Source organism: Diospyros lotus, chromosome 1 (assembly GCF_014633365.1).
Source record: "Diospyros lotus cultivar Yz01 chromosome 1, ASM1463336v1, whole genome shotgun sequence".
Classification (NCBI taxonomy): domain Eukaryota; kingdom Viridiplantae; phylum Streptophyta; class Magnoliopsida; order Ericales; family Ebenaceae; genus Diospyros; species Diospyros lotus.
This window is the reverse complement of record NC_068338.1, coordinates 21211539-21230427: the sequence shown is the minus strand read 5'-3', so window position 1 is coordinate 21230427 and position 18889 is coordinate 21211539. Positions and strand designations below refer to the sequence as shown.

The window sequence follows — 18889 nt, the reverse complement described above, 5'->3', positions numbered from 1 at the left end:
AATCTTACATGGCGTAAAAAGGCATTTTCACCAAACTTTTTGCCTTGGCATTGCCTAGCAAAATAAGGTTGCTAGACGGAAGGATCATAATTTCATTGAGCTAATGTTGTTTTGACAACTTATTATCTCATTAATTGGATGCCGTCTCTTGTCCTTATCAAGTAGGTTCCTCATTCTATTCCTTTTTTTCTTAGGTTGACTTATAATCTTTTCCACTTTGTATATTTGGGTGTACTTTTGTTTGTTAGCTTGCTCCTACCCATGAAATTGTTTGCTATGTCTCTCAAATGTGTTTTCATTGGTTATTCTTGTCTTTAAAAAGGACATCGATACTACTCCCTTTGAGTCATCTTGATATATTATTTCTGTTAATGTCACTTTCTTTGAATCCACCCTTTACTTCCCTCAATCCACTACATGGTTTGAGTCAATGTTTGTTAGTTTATCACTATTTATTCCCCTTCTCGATCCTTCATCTCTGTATTCCTCCTCCTTTCGGCTTATTCGCTCAGATCTTCAAACGTACTAGCATTGTCCTCAACCTTAGACTCACTGTTGGAGCTAATAGTAGATGCATCCATGGAGGCCATAGTTATCTTAATGGACCATTGCCTTCATCCTCCCTGCTCTTTAGTATGCCCCCATTTAGTTCCTCTCTTGATCTTGACTTATGGTAAAGGAGAGTTTGAATTTGCTTACATTTACACTACACAAGAGATTGAATATAAAGTCACATTTTATCATACACAATAATATAATAAAATAAACATAAAAATTATGAAGATGATTAAGAAACATGTTGAAAGCCAAAGGCACACCAAGTAATTTGTCTCATGCTTTTTTGTTTGTTGAACAGATCACCAAGAAAGTGGAAAAAAGAGAACAAGCTCTATCCACACCAAACCAAACTACTGTAACAATTAGATGATGAGAATCTAATATAAATAGTTGAAAATAAAATTCAACCAATAAGTATTTAAGATTAAGAAGGACTCATAAGAGATTGCCGGCATATGCCATTGATCCTGATGGAGATTTGGTCATCATGTAATGTTTGCAAATTGTGATCCAATCCAATCGCATTTGAGAGCATAGTTCAAAATGAAAAAGTGGATAAAATTCTAAAAAGAGGAGATGGCCACAATCAAGAATAAAAGAAGGGTGACACAAAAATGGGGTGCACGTCCCCGTCAATTTGGGGGTAAAAAAGTCACGAGTCTCTCTTCCCAAGCCATTTCCCTCTCTCCTCTCTCCCCTTCCCTTGCTCTCACTACCGACCCTTTTCGTCGCCACCTCATGTCTCAATGCCTTGTTGCCACCTCATCTTGGCTCTTGCGCGCTGACCATCGCTATATTCTCCCTCTTTGCAACGAGATGGGGTGGCAATGGCAATAAGAAGAAAGCAATAGGCTTGTTGAAGAAGAAGAGAAAAGGGAAGAAAGGAGAAAAGAGAGGACAAGAGAGAGATGGGGCCCACAAAATTGACGGGGCGTTAAAAGACTTGCCAATTGTTTGAATATTGAAATATTATTTAAGATTGAAGATGATGCTAGGGTGACAAGGAAGATACTTTGGATCAAGGGCGATGTTATGTTAGCTAGATTAATTATCTTAGTCTTACCTACAATTTATGCGTCTTCAGTTACAAACTCTCAGAAGAACTGGCTATATATACAAATCCATCTACAAACCTATATGCGTCTTCAGTTACACTACAATGCATTGAATCCATAGCCTTGATTGGTTGCTAACCCAACCAGAGACAGACATCTCATAACTATCAAGCTGAAATTTGAAACAATTAGAAGCCTATTGTTACTCAAGCACTCAGCTATAACCTTCAAAACAAAATTCACTAACAAATGATAACAAACTCAAAAATAATTCGAAGGTGGAAGAAAAAAAAAAAAAAAAAAAGAACAGAATAATTACAGTATGGCCGCCAAATGGCCAATCTAAAGCCGAGAAAGCACACGATTAAATTGTAATCCAATGAGATGTATAAACAATTCTAATTTATGAAATCCCAGTTAGTGATCTCCTCAATGAGCTAGATTCAGTAAATTAAAAAAATATATATTAATAATAATCATACTAAATCTTAATCCCATATATATTAAAAATACATTAATCACTCAGTTTTTCTGTGTGTCCTCATGGGAGTACCCTACTGATAACTTGCGAAAAATATATAATAATAATAATAAAAAAGAAAAGCACCACGAAGAAGAAAAGAAAAGAAAAAGGAATGGAACTGAGCTGCTGATACCCATTTCAAGTAAAAATATAACCCATGCGATGGGGTATCACTCTTTGTAGTTTCTTTTCACTGACAAGGCTTAAACTTTCAAGTGTTAGTGCATGAGACGCTATAATATATTTTCCAGAAAAGGAAAATGAAGAAGTTAGGACATGTGGATGCGTTCTCTTTCTAGGCTGTCAAGGATGTCAATGCATTTCTTTAGCAATGATTTTGCCTGCTCATTTTTTTCCGCTGCGAGCTGTTGAAGAAGCTCACTCTTAAAACTTATTTCTGTCCTGTGCACTGCTGGATTGGCGCTGTAGAGCTCAGTTAATTCCAGAAGGCACTCCGAAGCAGCGATATGAACCTGAATCATGCAATTAGTAAAATATCAAATGGGTTCATAAAAATCATCATTCCTAATAGTATCGTAATTGTGTCCAGCAATTGAATGCCACTCAGATAATTTGGCCCCGGGGGTGTTGGGGGTTTCAGAAGGCATTAGCTATTTCGCTTCGGAACAACTACGTTATTTTCCAGGAAAACACAGCTATATGACCCTAAAATCCATTTCAGGGTAAAAGGAAAGTTTAATCTGATGACTATAAGATCATCTTTGTTGTATTGACTCAAAATGTTGGGCAGGTAAGTACCAACGCTGTGACGGGGATGAATATGTTGTGATGTATGTAAAATTATACAAGAAAAGACAATACTAGAACTGAAATTATCTGATACAAGGTTGAAGTTGTGCTTGTTAAAGATAAGATGTGCAAATGTGATTAAGATGATCCAAATAATGAGAAGAAGATGATAATAGATGCACCTAAGATGCAAGCAAACGGAATGGAAAAAGTTCGAAATAAAAGACGTAGAAAAAGACCAAAAAGGCTTTATATATATATAACATGAGATATAATGGCCTTTATAGAAGATATGACCATGATTAGAGATAAGTGGAGTGCTAAAGATCATATAACCGACCTTACCTAGTAGGATTAAGGATTGTGAAAAATAATGATGATTTATGAACTATCTCGACTTTGAAGCCGTTTGTCTATATTGAAGTTATTTATCCAAATACCAAGGAAAAGTAGTGTTAATTATTATTAAAGAGTATGTGGCAAAAGAATAAACAGAAAAATGGACATACCTGGGCAATCTTGATTGCGTATATGCATTCAACAACCTTAGGTGATGCAGAGTAGAATAACTACAGAAAAACAGAATAACAAATTAGATTCCAACAGAATAGCATATTTAGCTGGCAAAATGAAAAGATTATCCTTGGACTATGACAGTACCTCATGCACGAAAGTAGTGATAGCAGCTTGCAAGGAAGCTTCTTCAGAGTTGTGCAGCCTTGAGCCAAGTTCTTTTATTAACAAGAAGGCTGACGTTTTGACTGCTCAGAAGATTACCATAGTTTATTAAAAACAATTCCTAGTTGTAAAATAAGGGGAAAAAAGGAAAAAAGAAAGCAGAAAAAAGCAAAAAGCAAAAAATGGATGCAGAAAATACCTGTCCAAGGAAAACCAGGTGACAGCAGAATTAAGATGACATTGACAAGGTTATTCTTCTGTTCAAGAATATCACTTACACGCCCCACATGGATGCATGAAGTAATGCAGTCAACAACCTTAGCATGAGGAATGGAAGTGTCTTCTGTCTTGTCTTTTTCTGAAGCCAAAAAGTAATGCCTGAACCAACTTGTACAGACTAAACCCCTTCTGTTCAATTTACGAATTCTACAGCACTACATTTAATGAAAGAAACAGGAACAAGAAGCAATACTCCTGAACTTTCTTGGTAGTTGGGAACAATCACGACTAAGACCTGCACGTATTCACCTGATTTTTTTTTCTTCCAAAAATTTGCACTTCTACGTCCGTATGTGATTGATTGATTACATGTATGGAAGGTTTGTTTGACTAAATAATTATTTGAACTATTAAACTATTAATAATCTGTTAAAATTTATTTCATATGCGAAATTGAATTTTCTCAATTTATTTTGGTAATATGCTTGGTCACATTTACACTAATAATATTTTATAAATTTGAAATCATATGGAATTTTGGTGAATTCAACTAAAATGAAAAAAATATTGGCTATGTTATGTTTGGATGAGTAGAGAATTTTAACCTTGGAAGTTAATTATCTACCTTTGACCAAACATATGAGTAAGGAATTAAAACAGGAAATCACTCACTTAATGATTTCTCAACAAATGTAATCAGTTAATGCCACCTTAATGCATGTCATGACCTAAATCCTACATTGCCACTCTAGCACTTTTGGGTGAGGATTCATGGCGTTACAAATGGTGTATCATCATTCCACACTATTGTTGTCGGCCCCATTGGAGACACCAAAGTCAAGGAAACTTGGGCTAGGGTGGTCCCTGCCACTCCTGGGGGTTATGTGATTGGGAGGGAAGAATGTTACATCCCACGTTGGCTGCAGATGGAGTGCCACACAAGACATATGTCACACCTAGAAACTCAAATTCCCTAGATTTTGGTTGACAACCCTAGTCTGTCCATCTGTTTCTAGATGATATGAAGTGAAAAATTTCAGTTTAATGCTTACAGAATGCCATAGGTTTTTCCAAAAATAATTAGTGAATTGAAAATCTCAATTAGAAACTATGGTTTCAGGAAAGCCATATCATTCTCGCATTATTTACATTTTCACAGATGACTCAAGTGTTGGAGACCAAGCTTGAATTAAAATATTAGCATGTAATTACCTGATTTAACATCATCACTTGTCAATGCTACTTGACCAGATTTGGTAGGGGCACTTGAATTGCTGCACATCTCAAATAATGATGGAAAGACCATATTGAAGAAATCCGGGTTCTTAAAGGCTTTAACGACCTGAAAAAACGGAAAGCACGAGAAGCTAACATGTCTTCCTAAGAAATATGGGTGGAACTTATTATATTCAAGCAATATTATAAGAGATAGCCCCAACATGAGAAATTCATGAAAACAAAAGAACACTAACCTCTTTCATGTCATTTGGAAAAACCGTCTGAGAATAAATAAATTTGCCTAATTTGAATGAATTGTTTGTTTAACCCAATTAACCAATTAATCCAATGATAAATTACATGTAAATAAATCATTTCAGCCACACAATAAGCACGCACAATTATTACATGAAAACTTAAAATAGGGTAAATCAGAACATAGTTTAGTAAAGTAATTAGCTATCAAGAACTGAATAATGTAGACTACTCAATCCTAAAGGGTACCTGATAGGACCCTTGTTAGTCACATGTACCAACAAAGAAATAGGAGGGAAGAAGTAGGGGGCAGAATAGGATATTGGGAGAGGGGGAAAGTGACAAAAACAGTTGAAGGGAAAAAAGGGGAAGAGCAGCCAAGGGAGCATGGCTGATAGCTGAGGCCGTTGGAGGGGAGTGTCGCTGGATAACAAACTATAAATAAGAGAGGCTAGGAGAATATTGGGGGGGGGGGGGGGGGATTTTGGTATTGAGTTCTTGGGAGAGTTAAGGGCCTCTCGAATGCCCTGGGTGGTCTTGTTCTTGACTGGAAATCCTGATAGTTGTTGATAATTGCTTGCTGTTTGAATTTTTCTAATTTGGTTCCCATCAATTTGGTATCAGAGCATTTCGATCCTAAAGGTGAACTTGACTGATCCAGTCGGTGATTTGGAGATAAGGGTGGAAGGCATTCCACTGGGAGATGATGCCATGAGGAGTGCGTTTCAAAAGATGGAGAGACACCTAGTGAACCTGCAAGAGCTGTTCGTGAGGATGCAAGCGAGATGGGAAGAACAAGAGCGGGCGAGCAAGAGCAAGAGGAAGAATGAGGAGAGACGAGAGGAGCAAGAGAGAGAGAGAAAAGGGAAGCGAGATAAGGAAGACCAACCTGCGGGTTCACCCTTGTCAAGGGAGGGAACGCCAGTAGCTGGAGGGAGAAGTGGCGAAAGGGGCGACTGGGTCGATGGTGTCGGAAGGCAGCAGTATCATGGGAGACGCCTGGAAATACCCATCTTCGAGGGAGATGATCCAGATGGATGGGTCTTTAGGGCTGAGCGCTACTTCATGGTGAACCAGCTGTCTGATGCAGAGAAGTTGGAGTCAACGACCTCATGCTTTGAAGGAGCGGCTCTGTCGTGGTTCCAGTGGGAGCAAAGACGACGACGGGTGAGGAGCTGGAAGAAGCTCAAGGCGATGTTGAGGGATAGGTTCAGGACTGCGCAAGAAGGCACGGTGGATGAGAGGTTCCTTGCGCTTCGACAGTGGGGGTCTGTCAAGGGCCACTTTATCAACGGATTAAAGCCGGTCATCCGAGCCGAGATGAGGGTGTCGAGGCCGATCGGGCTGGAGCAGATGATCAAGGATAAGATGGAGGGGATGCAGAAGGGAGTCGACGCTAGAAGAGGGGAGATGCAATCGACGGAAAAGAAGGTAGCAATCATGCTGGACCAGTTCGCATCGACGAAAAAGAAGGTAGCAATCATGCTGGACCAGTTCGCATACTCGAGGACAAAGTGGGCGGATCAAGAGCGAGAGCGGAAGAGCAAAGCGAAGGAGGGAGATAGACCTTCGGAATTTACCCAGAATTCTGAGGGATCACCTGGAATCGAAATGGGCAGGGAGTTTGAGGGTGGAATTGGAGGAAATTGGCGGCTGGAAGTGCGGGGAAGAAGGCTGGAGATGCTGAATTTTGAAGGGAAAAATCTGGATGAATGGATTTTTCGAGCCGAAAGATATTTCTCTATCAATCAACTGTTCGAGGAGGAGAAAATCGAGTCAGCTGCTCTGTGTTTCGAAGCAGGGGCTGTGGCGTGGCTTCAATGGGATACTCGACAAAAGGGAGTTCGAAATTGGGAGGATCTGAAGATCCACCTAAGTAAACAATTTCGATCTTCACAGGAGGGATCAATGGAGGAGAGGCTGTTAGCCCCCAGGCAGGATGACTCCATGCGGGAATACTGCCTCCTCTTTGAGACTTTGGCGGCTCGGGTGGGAGAAGTTTCAGTGGCCATACTGGAGGGCACATTTGCTAACAAGTTGAAGCTAAAAATCAGGGCAGAAGTTAGGGTGTTACGGCCATTAGCTCTATCGCAAATCATGGAGATAGCCTAGCAAATTGAAGACAAGATTCACATACTCCAAGCCCAAGTGGGTCTTGGACCACCTGGGAGCCCTACGATTTAGCAACAATTTCCTACTTTTCACCTTGAGGACAAGGTGAGTTTCATGGGCGGAAGTAATGATAGGACCCTTGTTAATCACATGTACCGGCAAAGAAATAGAAGGGAAAAAGCAGGGGGCATAATAGGATATTGGGAGAGGGGGAAAGTGACAAAAACAATTGAAGGGCAAAAAGGGGAAGAGCAGCCAAGGGAGCATGGCTGATAGATGAGGCCGTTGGAGGGGAGTGTCGCTGGATAACAAACTATAAATAAGAGAGGCTAGGAGAATATTGGGGGGGGGGGGGGGGGATGGTATTGAGTTCTTGAGAGAGTTAAGGGCCTCTCGAATGCCCTGGGTGGTCTTGTTCTTGGCTGGAAATCCTGATAGTTGTTTATAATTGCTTGCTGTTTGAATTTTTCTAATTTGGTTCCTATCAGTACCCTAATGCCTCAGGTGTTCGATTGAAGAACTTGGAAGTGTGTCAACCTATTAATGAGCTTCACAACATTGATTGTTATGACACAATTCTTCACGGATTACTAGATTGTTGAGATGCACAATAACAAATGAGTCAACAGAGAACTGGACTAGAATTAGCACTCTTCTTGAGTAGAACTCATTTCAAGATTAATCTTCTATGCCTAATGAGTAATCAAAACAACCACAAGTTTTTCGTAGTTTGGAGATTCTCCAGGATGGTAGGGCAAGTATTGAACTCTTGTTTGTAGTTAGGGATTCAAGAGAAGCTTGGTTTCCTCTTTTTAAGAGCTTCCAAGTCCAAACTGACTCAAATTTATCAAAAACTCACCACCATTAAAGCTATTGTTTGCCCCATTTAACAGAAAAAATTCAGCAGTCATCAGTAATGGCAGCCAGCTACAGCAGCTCATAATTGTAGCTTCAACTCTACTTATGACCAAGAAGATATTTTATTTACAACATTTCATGAAGTACAAAGTCATAGAGATTTACGTCTTATTTCAAACGTTGCACAGAAGCATGATAGTACAAAAAGAAACGACCAACTCTGAAGCTGTCTAAAATTGTATTCTTTTCCTCAGCAATTTTGTGCCACATGAATGGATGTTAGACCTTATCTTGAGAGCTGTAAAATCAATTTCTAAACCATCTCTAACTGGTCTAATGTTTTCCTATACAATCCATGAGATCTAAACAAATAACAACTTGAACTAGTCCTAGTATTGGCAATATGTAAGAACTTCCAACAAGCGCCTCTGTAGAGAGATTTTATGCCAACTCCTAAACAGTCTCAAATTCATCTAATTTGCCATGAGAAAAAAAGAATATCTAAGGTCTAAACAACAACTTGAATTGGTCCCAGGACTGGTGAGAAACTTTAACACTGCTTTCATACAAGTTAATTAATCAACTGGATATGATCACATAAGCACCTGTAGAACAAAGTAAAATTGGGGGAAATGAGTTGCAGGATAATTTATTGAGGTTAGAGATATTGTATCTAAAATAGATCTAGCTCAGCTTCTTCCAGTGTATATACTTTTAGTAGTACTCATAAATTATATGAGGCCATTGACACTATCATCTATTGCTATTTGAAATCCATTTTAGGTGTGGCTAATAACTATATTTCCTCCCAAAATGACACCGTTACTATTTACTACTATACTTTGACACAGGGTTGCTTCCTGGTCGGTTTGTTCAGACACTTGCATCTTGATCTTGATACCTGCTAGAGTGAAGACAGGACCTGGAAGGGCTGAAGGGGAGTCCTCCCCACCCAGGAGATGCTGCTCTAGAGGAAAGCTAACTGGCGGGGGATATTCATGATTGAACCCTTTGAAATGCCCTATTCCTTTTGGTGCCAAATCGTGAATGCTTTACCTTCATTCTCAGTCAGAGAGTCAGAAATATACCCCAATCAAACAAGGTGATTTAGCCTGTTGATCCAAAGCAGCAAGAAGGTTGACATTGGTTTTGTGGCACGTGGCAAGCTAAATGTGATTCACTCAGTGACTAATCAAGCGTTAATATCATTGGCTGGATAAGCATACCCCACAATTTATAAATGGAAACTCAAAGAAGCAGCTTTTTTCTCAAGAGGGTGTGACACAACACCTTGTTTTCACCACTACTCCATTGGAGGACACTCTATAAAGTGGTGGTAGCATATTCTAATAGGCATATTCCTCCAACTTTGAAGTGTCAGTGAGTGGATGTGACTCAACACCATGTTTTCACATACTTCTATGAGGATACTCTAGAAAGTGATGGTAACCTATTCTAATAGGCTAATCCTCCTTTAAGTGTCCGTTATGGAAACTTTAACCACCCTTTGAACCTTTTGCTTCCATTCTGCACATTCACAGACACAATGACGAGGATGAAGAATTCTAATTATTTCAGAATTTAGTTGTTCAGGAACTTCAGATGATAGGAGTCCTAAGTTCTTATTTCCTACTTTAATTTAGCTTCCTAGTTTGATAGGATTTTAATAGTAAAACAGATTAAGAAACCCAACAAGATTAATGTATCTTCTGCAAAAGGTATAATGAGGACACTTGCATGTCAATATAATATGGAAGCAATTTCTATAGACCCAGCAAATCTCTTTGATCATTGTATCTGCACTTTAACATAAAATTTTCTATTTCCTTCCGCTTTCTCTTTTTTTGGACTAAGATCGGAGACATTGGATACCCAATTCTAAAAGAAAATAAAGGACTTCCTTGTTCCTTCTTTACACATTCTTATAAATTGGACGACCTGGTCTAACTTTTGATTTAGTACCTGAGTAAACTTTACTTCCTTATATATTTGTGATACTTATTGCAAATATGGGAAAGCAAGAAAAGTGAAAGTTCTGGCCCCTGAGGGGGTGGCTTAGTGGTTTGAGAGACATATTTTATACATAAGATTCACAAGTTCAATCCCTGGGAGAGCAACTCTTGAGTGTTAAAAAATGTCACAACCTCCCACACCATCATATGCCCTTAACGGGGCTGGGGTCAGGCTATGGCTCAAATCTTTTAGGAGAGCTTCCATCCTTTATGGGTCCTTGGGGGGTAGGCCATTGTCACATTAGGTAGGCTGTCCTGCTCCTCCCCTCCCCACCTTCTTTTATATATAAAGAGGATAATAAAAAGAAAGAAAAAGGTAACATCTTAAGAAATTCTTAAAACTACCCATTTGCTAAGCACTCAACTTTTTCCTAGTTTTAGATGGAGCAGGCTATATACTTTTCAAAATGCATGTGTGGCTAGTTTTATATTTCATATTAGTTAATTTGTTCATTTCAACCAAATGAATTGATTTTCTCACCAGATAAGATATGTAAAAAGGCATCACAAGAAGTTAGCATTCTTGTTTTTCTATACAGGGAGAAGCAAGCAGGTGTTCCTTGGAAGCTCAAACACTTGGAAAATAGAAATGGATTTTAGCTATGTTAAATTCTGACAGTTTTGCTTCTTTTTTTTTTTATCTTTTAAATGAGTTCTAGATAATAAAGTAGATAAATGAAAGACCAAGTGAATTATACTTTCCAATATGTACATGATATTTACCTGCTCTAGACAGATAAAAGCTGCTTCACGATATTTCTTGACTTTCTTTGTGCATGCAGAAGCCATCAGACTTAGAACAGCATTTGGTGTGGTAGGATCATTGGCTAATATTGCTTTTTGGCAAGAAGTACACAGAGCAGCTAATGCATATAACAAAGCGTCCTTCCCCTGTCACCATATTGACAATAACAGGAAACTAGTAAACCAATCTACAATAATCTGTGTGTGTGTGGATAAGCTAACAATGTACAGTAACCTTGCTGTACTAGTACAACCTAGAAGCAAATTCACCACCAAAAAGATTGAAACATACATCTTAAAAACTAATAACCCTTTTTTTTTTTGGGTTGGAGTGAGGGGGAGGAGAAATTTAGAAATAAGAAAAGAGTACCCTGGCCCTTGATAAACATGAAACAAAGGGGAGACAATACTAAAGATTAATATATATGCACCCAGAACAAAATGAGGAAGAGAAATATGAGCAAGACAGCTGAGAACTGAAAGAGACATTGGAGGACACTCTTCAATACGGGATGAAACATAAAAAAGACAACTAGATAAACACAGGGAATATGATTTATACAAACAGCTGTTTTATTTGGAAAACAAATGAAGCCGGAGACTTAACATGAAATTTGAGATAGAACAAGTCACTGGAATGACCAGGGTATTTTTGGGTCTTGAATCTGTCATGTGAGCTTCAATGATAGTTGACAAAGGGAGGGAAACTAAAGTACAAACCCTTTAAAACCTAAAACATGGAAAGGATGTATGTACAATGAAAGTAAATGGGAGTTCATTCACTGGTAAGTATTCCACAAGTTGGTGAAAGACAAGAACACAATGAAAGAACAAAAAACATTTCCCAACGGATATATCAAGGCTGCAGTAGACAATTTGGTATTAATGTCTAAAGAAAGAATATTTTGTTACAGAATTGAGATATGATTATACTTGGATTAGCAGAAAGATAAGATAGTAATTAAGTTTAACAAGAGAAAATTATCTAAGTGACAAGTATCCTGCAACTTGAATGACTAATGGAAAAATATATTTCATTCTAGTTTTATTTTGTTCATCACATAGTTGATATTGTGAAACCAACTTGTACAACATGGAAACATGAATAATAGTAAAGCATCAACATGTAAAAGTATGAGCATAACAGAGAAGATAAACTTAAGGTGATAATAAGCAGCCATACGAGAAATGTTGAATTAAAAACTTGGTTATGCATAATAAAGTCAGGGTGGTTCTACTCGAGATAAGATGTGTGAGACATGATAAGATGATTTTTTCATGAGAGAAGAAGACTGATAGAGCCTCCATTGAGGAGGGTAGATGGAATGAAAAAAGTTTTTAGCAAAAGAGGTAAAGAAAGAAAGAAAAATTTGGCAGGAAACTCTTAGGTATGATAAGAGTTACAAAGGCTTTATAGAAGATATGAGCTGTGGATAGAGATCATTTGTGAGCTAGAATTCATGTAGTTGACTCCTCTTAGTGAGATTAAGGCTTGTCATATTGTAGAAAAAAAAGAAAGAAGAAAATCCAATATTGGTGTTCATCAACTTGGAGGAAGTATTAGAAGGCACATTCCAGGATAGCACATCAATTTTTATTTTTAAAGCAAGGGGTATTCCACTAGCCAAGGTGGCTAAAACATTGGGTTTAATTCTTGAATTTGGAGGTTATTGGATAACGATAAACTGTTTATGGTACTTAGTTCAATTTAACAATGAATCTTGTTCAGATAGAAACGACAGACCAGGGAAGTTGACTAACAGAAATTGAAGAAATGCTAATATCTGAAGCAATAAGCACACTGAAAGAAGATAAGGTCAATGAGCAAATAAGGGAAAATGGCTGACTTTTTATGATCACGTGATGAAAAGAAAAATGGAAAAGTAATTAGAAGTAGAGTTGATTAAAGTAACATATTACATACAGGTAAAAGGAAAGCCTCAATGAAGAGTGTGTTCCAATAAGATGGATATAGTAGTCCATAACCAATAAATGTCATGATTCAGAATTGCCCAGTAAGAACTATAGAGTTGTGATAAACCAGGGCTTATCTGCTGGCACGGGCATGTGCTGCATATGACATTGATGCACATACACTTTTTGACCCACTAACATGATCCCACCTTGCAGCAAATGTGGCTTCAATTAAATTTACTTTTGACTTCGTTCCACAACTGATTAAAAAGATAAAATGAAATAAGTAAATAAAGAAATGCAAATTTTCTTACCTCCCATAAACGACCAGGAAGTTCCTTCATAAGAGATTTGAGAAGAACCTCAATGTATGGAGATAGTGACTCACCCAAGATTTCACTAACCTTGCTAATAGCTTGGGCAGACTGCATGAACAAGTCAGATGTGTGAAAAAAAGAAAAAAAAACAGAAATCACTAGAGTTGGTAACAATCATCTCAAGATAAGTAAACTGCAGGGCAGTGGAGAATTTGTGATATTTAGAGGCTCAGATTGTGGGAAGAAGGGAAGATAAGGCGGAACATACCTTTCTTTTGCTTGCCCACGATGATGACATAATTCCATCATTAGTAAGGGATACAATTTCTCCCAAATACAATTGAAGAGTGACCCGCTCACTGCTCATATTTTCTTCCCACAATTCCTCAAACAAAGTAGAAACATTCTTGTCATCCTCAAATCTGCAAGAGAATTAATTTGTTATATTTCCTACCATATTGGCTTCAAGATTAACTAATGATGATAGCATGCCAAAAAAGATTAAAAAAGGAAAATTTTTCCACAAATTTTATTTTATCAGAGATTGGATATATATGTAGTTTCCAATTAAGTTCTTTGACATTCAAAAAATACAAAACAATGTTAACATTCACTCCAACATAATAAAAGACTTCCCTGTTCCCTACTAAACTTAAATTTTGAGAAGGATGGCACATCAAGCATGGAGTATGCTTCCAAATTTATTTTTTTGGGCAGACCGGATTGTTAAATTTCAGTTGGCAAATATTAGGTGTGGTATCATAAGTTGAGTGCCAAGAATCAAAGGAATATGATGTGGGTAATGACTATAATTTCACAAAATGTAGGACAAATGAAGGCGTGACCCAACAAAAGTATATGCTTTTATGTATTTTATTCAAAGATACAACCAAGAAAAGACTCCAACTTGTTTTACATGCAATGAGATGGGGCATAGAAGCATAGTGTGAGCAGTTCCAAGGCATGAGGGCAGAATCTATGTTTCAGATGTGGCGAGCTAGGACATCTAGCTAAGGATTGTTCGGCAACTAGGAAAGATTGGAGGCAACATACACAGCCCCAGTTGATGCAAACAAATGATGCCCAACAGTATCGAAATAGTACTATGCTGTGGCTTGAGGCAATGTAGGAATGTCATGAATAGGGAAGCAAGGTAATATTTTCATCTCTATGTCTGCTTGTGTGAGATAGCATGATAGTGTCTTACTATGCATGACTTGGATGATGCATTAACACCTGCATATGTGAGTAGAGTCCTAACCTAGAGTAAGACCAAGAGAGAAATGTTGCCCAGTGTTAACAGTAAATGGAATGAGATTATGCCTCAAGATAGATGCTGGTATGTTGGGAGTTAAGAGATCAATCGAAATCCCCTTTTATTAGTTATGTGATGTGAATACCTTTATACCCTTGAGGGATGTCTTAATTTGAGATCGTGAAGGTAATCAGAATAGTGCTATGAAAATGTGGTATAACTGTTGCTAAATTTCAAGGAAGAAGTTCTTATAACGAAGGGAAATTGTAACACCTTGCTGTTTCAGTGTGTTGAAAGCTCTTAAGTGAGATTACATAAGCTGGATTTAAGCCTAGAGTAGGCTACAATGCTCCTTAAAACTTGAATGGGTGCAGGTGATGGTAAAGAGCCAGCATAAATGGATGAGTATAAATGGTCAACAGTTAGTAGGTTATGTGGTGTCCATTCTGTTAACTTGTGTAGTACGGGTTATCATTGTCATTACCTACCATGTCCCATGGACTGACTTGAGTCACAAGGTGTGAGGCTTGTGATGGATGTGAAGAGTCCTTAATTAGCAACGCTTAACCCTTTATCTCATTGACATAGAACCTGTGCCAACAAAGTACATTTCTTTTCATTTTCAAATCCTTAGGGTCAATAGTTGATGTGACCAGTTAACTCTTCTTCCTTAGTTTCAGTTCAATGGATTTCTTGAATAAGACCCAAAAAAAAATGAAAAAAAAAACAGTAAAAAAAGTTCCATGCATGAAAAATGTTGGTTTAGTGCTCTATCATGTTTATATATTAAACACTTCTATGACATTCTACTGAAGAAAATATGAAAGGGACCTAATTTTATAATTCATATCCTTGACACGTGATTCATCTGTTTGACAATTACCCATTTGTGATTAACAGATCTAAACCAGAAAAATGAAGGTACATAACAGGGCACAACGCATCTTGAGATGATGACTCTGAGCAACAAATGTTGATACAGCAACAAACAAAAGTAAGTGTCCATACTCTAACCTTGAAACAAAAATAACAGGAACAACCACAGCATGATATCCACTCAATACATCTGAGGCCATGGACGAACAGCATTTCAATAAAATTGCACATGAAATCTGAGCATTCCTGTCACCAGAATGCAAGGCGGATGCATCTTCAATTAATTTTTGGGCCAGAGATGGAGCTGCATACTTTAGAACTATTGCACAAGCATTTCCAAATGCATGTTTGGATGAAGCACTTTTCTCCTCCTTAATGACCGGAAACAAAATCTTCAGTAGCATGCTTGTGAACGGTCTAATATCAACACCAACTTTTTGAACTAACAAACTAATGAAGTTTGCTACACCAACCCTGCGGCAACAATAGTAAATTGGAGAAGACAACTGTAAGATATTGATTGTCTGCATTCATCAAATAACAAAAAAACTGTAAAATAAAGAATCCTATCAACAAATGAAATTGTACTAAGTTTTTTGGTTAGATGCTTATGGATGTGATGCTTAATAAGATATTAGCTAGACATGAGCATATTCTGCTAAGAGGGGCTGTTCTCCAATATGCAAGTAAGAAAGCATACCCATCTCAATAAAGCAAATATCACATTAGTGCGATCTAGCTTACTTCTATGACAGTATTCAGCATTTTACATCTAAAGTGACAATTTTAAAAATTTAAGATTAATTATCATGAGTGTTAACATATTCTCCTATGACATACTGTAAGAAACTGAATAATTCCTTGATATGAACATATGTACATGATAAGTCCTCAAGGAAAGGAACTACATAGGAAACCTATATCACACAAGAAAGGAAAGATACATGTGTACACATTTAGGATTGAGTGTAACCCTTGAGCCCATAGAGAGCCTTCTTGAGCCTGCAGACTTTCCCTGCATCCCTTTCTTGAAATCCAAGAGGCAATTCCATGAAGATTTCTTCCTCCAAGTCTCCATGTAGGAATACATTCTTTACATCTAACTGCTGTAGCTTTCATCCAAAATAAGCTGTTAGTGAAAGAAGAATTCTCACAGTAGTCATCTTTGCCATAGGGGCAAATGTCTCAAGGTAATCTATGCCATAGGATTGAGTGTAACCCTTGACCACTAATCTAGTTTTATACCTTTCTAAGATCCCACCAGCCTTGAATTTCACATTAAAAATCCACCTGCAGCCTACTGGTGTGACTCCCTTTGGTTTGGATACCAACTCCCATGTCTGATTCTTTTTTGGTGTTCTTATCTCCTCCAGCATAACTTGTCTCCAGTTCTGATCCTTTAAAGCCTCATCAACTGATTTAGGAATCACAATGGAATCCACAAATGCTAGGATGCTCTTGTGGTTTTGGGAAGACAGCGGTAGGACAGAAAATTGGCTAAGGGGTGTTAAGTACAACTTCTAACCCCCTTTCTAATAGCAATAGGAAGGTCTAAATCATCAGGAAGTTTGAACTGAGGTTGAAGGCTATATAAAGTCCATACCTTGCCTAGGAACTGATGTTGGTGCATGCTGAGTTTCCATAGTAGGTTGCCTTCGTTTGAATACATAAGTAGATCCTTTATACCTTACCAAAGATGGCAGCTTACTCAATTGATTAAGATAAGAACTCGAGATGGATTCTATCTTATCAGCAGGTCCTCCCTCTTCTTGTCCCTTGTTAGATAAATAAGCTTGGTTCTTTGATGCCAGGCTTTTGAAGCCTGCCATTCGGCTTAGAACAAGCTCCTTCCCATGAAGCTTAAATCATGTATCTTAGGTGTGCCTAGGCTTCTTACAGTAAGTACACCATAGCCCTTCTCTATTGGAGGTTTTAGTTTGAACTTCTGCTTTCCCAGTTCTAAGCCTTGCTCCTCCTCCTTTATTTGACACCATAGCTGAACCTTCTGAGTTGGGTTCACTAAGCATGGCTACCGTCTGATTCTTTTCACTTCTAACAATAGCAAAAAGCTCGTTAAGGAAAGGGAGTCTCTCTCTACCAAGAATTTGCACTCTAACCTGGTCAAATTCTGTGTTGAGGCCGGCTAGGAAGTCCACAACCCTATCCCTTTCAAGTATTCGGTTGAGGGTGGCAGCATCCTCACCGCACACCATTTTGATGTTTTGATAATGGTCTAACTCTAGCCACAAACCATTCATCCTGTTATAATATTCTGTTACAATCAAGCCCCCTTGTTTAGTGCTACTAATCTTTGTTTTAACTTCAAAGATTACTGAGACATCTTGGATCTTAGAATAAGTTTGTTTTACTGTTTCCCAAATCTCTTTTGCTGAAGCCAAAAATATATAATTTTTACTCACCTCGGGTTGCATGGCATCCACAACCATGACATAATCTGAGAATCTACAATGTCCCACGCCGGGAAGGTAGGATCAGAGGCTTTAGGAGGAGGGGCAGTCAAGTGACTGATCTTTCCACAACCCTTGAGAAAGGTCCTTACTAGCTAGGCCCATTGCAAGTAGTACCTACTGTCTAGGTCGTAGGATTGATGTATTCCAGGCAGCTCTTTGGCTCCAGCTTCGGTCGGCTGATCAATTGGGGCTAATTCTCCAGTTGCCATGTATGGGGTGACTTTTGAAATCTCTGACATGCTCACTTTTGCAATCGGGTGAGCAACAAGGTAGTAATGAAGGCTTGATCAAAGAGAATAGGAGAAATAATAGAGACGTGTAATGAAGGCACACTAGGGTGTAGGGACACTAGGAAGGAATCGTAGGCTTTGATACCATGTAAGAAACTGAATAATTCCTTCATATGAACATATGTACATGATAAGTCCTCTTATAGAGGAGAAAAGGAACAACATAGGAAACCTATATCACACAAGAATGGAAAGATACATGGCAGACAATGCAGGAAGATGTGAAGCAGAAGCTGAAACAAGCTAACTCCAAGTATAAACAAGCTGCTGATCGATATCGCAAAGAGAAGTTGTTTGCAGTAGGTGAGGATGTGTTGGTGTTTCTGTGCAAAGAGATGTTCCCAGTAGGCACTTATAGTAAGCTGCAACCCAAGAAATATGGCCCTTAAAACAATCTTGAACAAGATTAATGACGATGCCTATGCCACGTGGGTTTGCCAGATTCGATGGGTATCTCCAAGACGTTCAATGTTGCAGATCTTTATGCCTATCATTCCTCCGATGGACCCTTGTATCCTAATCTTCATGGTAACTTGAGGTCGAGTTTTTCTTAGCTGGAGAGGATTGACGTGGAACGTCTTACAAGTGATTTTTTTGGACCAAATAGACAAGCAAAGACAATAATGTCTTGCAAGTGGGGGGCTCGTTTAGGCATGTTTTAGGGCCCTTACAGTTTATTTTAATTTGGATTGACTTTCTTTTGATTTCCTTTTCCTGCTTTAATTAGGATTTCCTTTTCTTGATTTAATTAGGGTTTAGGGTTTAGCCCATAAATACTCTTATT

General features: G+C 38.2%; 1 protein-coding gene across 2 annotated transcripts in view; it reads right to left on the bottom strand.

The window, feature by feature from the left end:
* Positions 1–2239: 2239 nt before the first annotated feature.
* Positions 2240–18889, bottom strand: part of LOC127810408 (uncharacterized) — a 122538-nt gene continuing 105888 nt past the window's right edge. For both annotated transcript variants that reach the window (XM_052349889.1, XM_052349891.1), the window contains exons 27-35: positions 15483–15818; positions 13482–13635; positions 13211–13321; positions 10962–11129; positions 4996–5125; positions 3764–3922; positions 3547–3647; positions 3396–3455; positions 2240–2609 (exon numbers count right to left, since the gene is read on the bottom strand). In XM_052349889.1, the coding sequence (XP_052205849.1) occupies positions 2406–2609; positions 3396–3455; positions 3547–3647; positions 3764–3922; positions 4996–5125; positions 10962–11129; positions 13211–13321; positions 13482–13635; positions 15483–15818 (1423 nt within the window). In that variant the 3' untranslated portion in view covers positions 2240–2405. The remainder of the gene's footprint in view (positions 2610–3395; positions 3456–3546; positions 3648–3763; positions 3923–4995; positions 5126–10961; positions 11130–13210; positions 13322–13481; positions 13636–15482; positions 15819–18889) is intronic.